The sequence below is a fragment of the Schistocerca piceifrons genome, chromosome 4, assembly GCF_021461385.2.
Source record: "Schistocerca piceifrons isolate TAMUIC-IGC-003096 chromosome 4, iqSchPice1.1, whole genome shotgun sequence".
Taxonomy (NCBI): Eukaryota; Metazoa; Arthropoda; class Insecta; order Orthoptera; family Acrididae; genus Schistocerca; species Schistocerca piceifrons.
The window spans coordinates 317,848,515-317,853,088 of NC_060141.1; the positions used below are offsets into that span (position 1 = coordinate 317,848,515).

Below are 4,574 nucleotides of genomic sequence, written 5' to 3' on the forward strand. Positions count from 1 at the left end.
AGTTGTAAACTGCAACCTTGGTACAATTGTTCCATTTATGTGAATGGAAATACTGTTTATTATGAAGCAGCTGAATTGAATGTATTGTAAAATAACCACCCTCAAATTGCTGAAACTGTGGAATAGGCCTCAATACATGATTTACCAGTAATATCTTGGGCCTTTGGAAATTAAGTTATATTTGGTTTCACGCAATGAAAAATATCTTTGAAGATGAGAAACTGTGTGACAGGTCACCTATAAAACAGATCACAGTAAGCCAGAGTGAAAGGATGTGCTTTGCTTGACCACAATTATGAATGCTCTGTTCAATTACAGCTTATCATCATTTACTTTTATTTCAGTTGGATGAAGAATTTGGCTCTGTAAAGCTTCAGATACTACAATATTTTGTAACCTTCTGGCTTTGCCAAACTTTGAAAATGTTTGAAGAATAGTCAGACAATAGACAAGTATTATTCTCCAATCCCCCAGGTTCTTTCTCTTGATTTTAATTACATAACTAAACCATGTTGCACAAGAAAACGTGGTGTATAATTTCTAGCAGCCACAATTGAGAAATTGTGGAACAAGAAATTAATGCCAGTTGCAGCAAGGAAGGAAACATAAATTGTCAAGTAATCTTTTCATTTCCAATCAAGCTAAAAATAACAATTATCTTATACAATTATTTTATAAACTCTATTAAATGATGTCTGACAAGGCAGTGAAAGTTCCTTTGATCCCTTAGGATTGAAATAAAAGTTGCACTTTTAACAGATATGCTCAGGCATTCATCATCACAATATCTTAGTAGCAAAAATATAACACACAATTTTCGTACTAATGGTAAAACTGATTAGAATGTGATTAAAATTCTGTCTGCAAAACCACCAGAAAATCTTTTATCATAAAGTCTTACTGAAAGATTAGCTTCAATCCATGCTAATTTCTGGCAGGCCTAAAATATTCTGACATGGTGAAGAAGTGAACTAATTTTTCTCAAGTTCAGAAATAGTTAACTGTTAATCTTGTGACACTTGGTCTCTTCTCGTGTATAAATTCTCTTGGTTGCCCAACTGACAAACAGATCCATAGATAGTTAATGTAAATGATATATTTTACAGTTGCTTCTCATTATACATATATACAACTCCATCTGTTTTAAACAAATTTTTGATGGTTTTTTTAGAAGAAAACAAACAGTGAACCACAATGTACAGATACTGTACACATTCATGAACTCCTTCCCTTGATAATTATGCCAGTAGGAACGTGACAGATTTCCATCAATCAGTTTTCTGCAAATCATTCCAGTCTGTTCCATCATTTGGCAATTCTGACGCTACAAATGGAAATAACCAAGATATATGCCACCTCTTTCCAAAAGTCTGAGATAAGTTTTTTTTCAGACCACTATCATAGTATGTGATATTTTTGCTCTTTTCATGTGTTACCATTCCCTTGCACACTAAGCTGGTGTGGTGAACCAACAAAACCAATGTAAATATTGCACCAACGAAATTAATTATAAATATTAATAAGCATACTTGTTTTTCAGTAGCATCTACGCCTAAAACAAGCATTGCCATTGGAAATATAAACTTCGTTATACCTAACAGAGAAAAATGTTCAAAGTTTTTCCATGTGTAAAAGCAGTTAAGATAAGTGGAATAAAATGTACCAATGAACACGTACAAAAGAAACATATAGAAATATCTATAATTGTAATGACCGACACAACAACCAGTAAACATACAGTGATGGTCGCGCTTCAAAATGCATGTTTTACATGTATCACAGTGCCATGATCTTGGAGGAGCAACGGTTTCACACTCGGTGCAGTATCGCCAATTCTCTGGTTGTGAGGATGCTGTTACAATATTCTGCAGACTAGTGTCCACAACAACAACAGCAACAAAATTGCTTGTCACGTTTACCATTACATACGTAGCACAAATGAAATGTAGTGTATACCAAAATGACCACACGGAATGTAGAGCAGGCAAGACAATGAATAACTCGAAACAGTACGTCACTGGAATAATGAAAAGAACAAATAAGAAAGCTCCCAAGTCAGATGCAACTCTCGGTAATATCCTTTTCCTAAATTTCATTTCTGTTGCACTATCTCTCGCACACAAGATTGTTTATGTCAAAGTAACCAATCTTCCCATTTCATCGCTGGATTTCATTATATGATATCTTTGCCGTTGAATATACGAAGAGCACACATCTTAGGACCAAATATTTGTGAGAGGCAAGAATACATATCATTGCTTCTCGTTACACTCGCAACAATTTAAGCTGTACACTTAGATTCCCCCTATCTCACCGCATCCTTGGAAATTGCGACATATGCGTGGAAAGAAGGAATGTATCATAGTTGGTTGTATCATTCGCAGCAATTTCATACTTGTTCTTTAATCAGGCCGAGGTCACCAAATGGAAAGATCTCATTATCGAGGAAGCACTGGCTTATAAACAAATAACATCAAATATTGATAAACATACTTCTGTTATACGAGTAAGAAACTCCTAGAACGAATTACAGACGCGGATGTTTAAAACAAAAGAACAGACATGTACCTAGATTTAAACCTACTTCCTTCTGCACAACAACAGTATATCTCTAATCATGGGATCTTCGTTAATATGTAATAAAAGATGTTTTATAACTGTTCACACTAACCATAGTAAACTATTACAGACGATGTGTCATTAACTGACATTTACTTACAATAAATCGCACCTGCAGTGATAAATCTTCATTGCGTGTTAATGTTAAAATGTACTGATATGATATGGAAAGAATAGAAATATGATGACCCCCTATATGGCTCTCAAAATTAACGAGCGAGAGACGTCATCTGACCGCTTTCCGATTTCAGCCCAGTTCCAGACATACTTCCGATTTTTAGTCTCTCGTAATTTATGATGAAATAACTCACAATTTAAAAAATAACCCTTCGCTACCCAGTCATTAATACCGCGTATGTTCTGACGTTAAGAAGAAACCATTGCTGCAGTGCAGTGGCTGAGACACTGCACTGGCGATCAACGGCCGCATTTAGTTACAAATGAAACTGCAAATTGTGACTTCAGTTCCACATCAGGAGTAGAATATTTCAAAAGAAATGAAAATTGTGCTTGACCAGGAATCGAACGTGGATTTGGCGCTCACGACAAGAGGCAAATGTGGTTCTGTTCCTGGTCTGCCACAAATTATCATTTAATCCGAAATATTCTACAGCTGATGTAGAACCATAATTGCAATTCAGTCACACACTTTCACTAGCATTTAAGTGTTTCATGCTTAATTTGTAAATTATTGACACGTCGCAGAAGCTGTCAGAAACGTGAAGATCAATAATAACATTTTTTGTATGTGGCAGGACAGGAACCAAAAATTATTGGATTTGTGTCTCCACTTCCTGAGCCACTATTGATGTCGTTATCCACTACACCACTGTGATGATGTGTGTCTAATAACTGTGTCCTGTGTCATACGCCTACTAAAAGCTTTAAACGCCGATAACTCATTATTTGACAGTTAGCATCAATAAATTGTACCTTTTCGAGAGATCCTCAATCTGTTGGTCTTTTAAAACAGCATTTATTTACAGGACATAGGTTATAAATTGGTTATAATATAAATCACACAAAATACGAGCATGACGACATCCAGTATGGCCTCATGAAAGTGCTTCACCCAATGTTTATCTTTGAAAGGAGTGCAGCCACAGGGATGAATCTTACCAGTGAGTTCAGTACTCAACTGGGAAGACTACTACACGAAGCAAAGCCGTGGCACGTAACCCCACAATCACCATTTTAAACTGGGCAAGGTGTCAAATTGTTCTGCTGCATGGAAAAAATTATATTACAGTTTATGTGTACTATATGACGCAGTGTGTGTTTAGTTTATAGTTGGCCCTTAGCTATTGCTCTGTACCTTCCGTGCTAGGACAATTTCGCAATTATTTTTCAGTATTTACATACGTAATTCCCGTATTGCAGCTAAAGTAGCTGAGTGCTGACGAATTATCCTTCTGAAAAATCTTACCCCTGTGCAAAACATTTTTTGCTTTCATTTTTCGCATGTTATTTCCTGAATGATGGAACTATGTAGCGATATAAAACGACCAAAACATTGACATGAAAAATATCTTGTTATAGTTACTTCATCATATATGTTGCTAACTCTCACACAATAACATGTGACACAAAGTGCATTTCTCTCTACACATGACAAGAAAAGTTCTGTACACATCATTAGGCAACAAAACTGCTAAACCATTGCATTATTGACATATGGAATAATCGAGTCTACTGCCGGATGTTTGTGTCGCTCTGGCACAATATTTCGGCCACATAACTCGTTGCCTTCTTCAGGTGCTAACTGAGACTGCCGTATTGGAGGATCTTGTCCACTATTTATGCCCGGAAGGCGCTGGGCGCTCTGTTTGCCGTCCGCGCCCGCCTGGCGCTTCTTGTAAGGTGTTGTCTCTTCCTCTGTGCTCCCTCGGACGTCCGCGCCCAACTTGGTCGCCATCTGTGGCAGCTCTCTGAGGCCCATCCTGTGTCGGGCGTTC

General features: G+C 37.0%; 1 protein-coding gene across 1 annotated transcript; it reads right to left on the reverse strand.

Moving 5' to 3' along the window:
* Nucleotides 1-372: 372 nt before the first annotated feature.
* Nucleotides 373-2,184, reverse strand: LOC124795283 (probable palmitoyltransferase ZDHHC24). Its single transcript, XM_047259235.1, has one exon. It carries the CDS (start codon nt 2,094-2,096, stop codon nt 1,269-1,271), a length of 828 nt encoding a protein of 275 aa, XP_047115191.1. The 5' UTR covers nt 2,097-2,184; the 3' UTR covers nt 373-1,268.
* Nucleotides 2,185-4,574: the final 2,390 nt, after the last annotated feature.

Bases quoted from the DNA above. Each gene is read 5' to 3' on its own strand.
- LOC124795283 (XM_047259235.1), bottom strand. From the start codon at position 2,096: ATGAAATTTAGGAAAAGGATATTACCGAGAGTTGCATCTGACTTGGGA.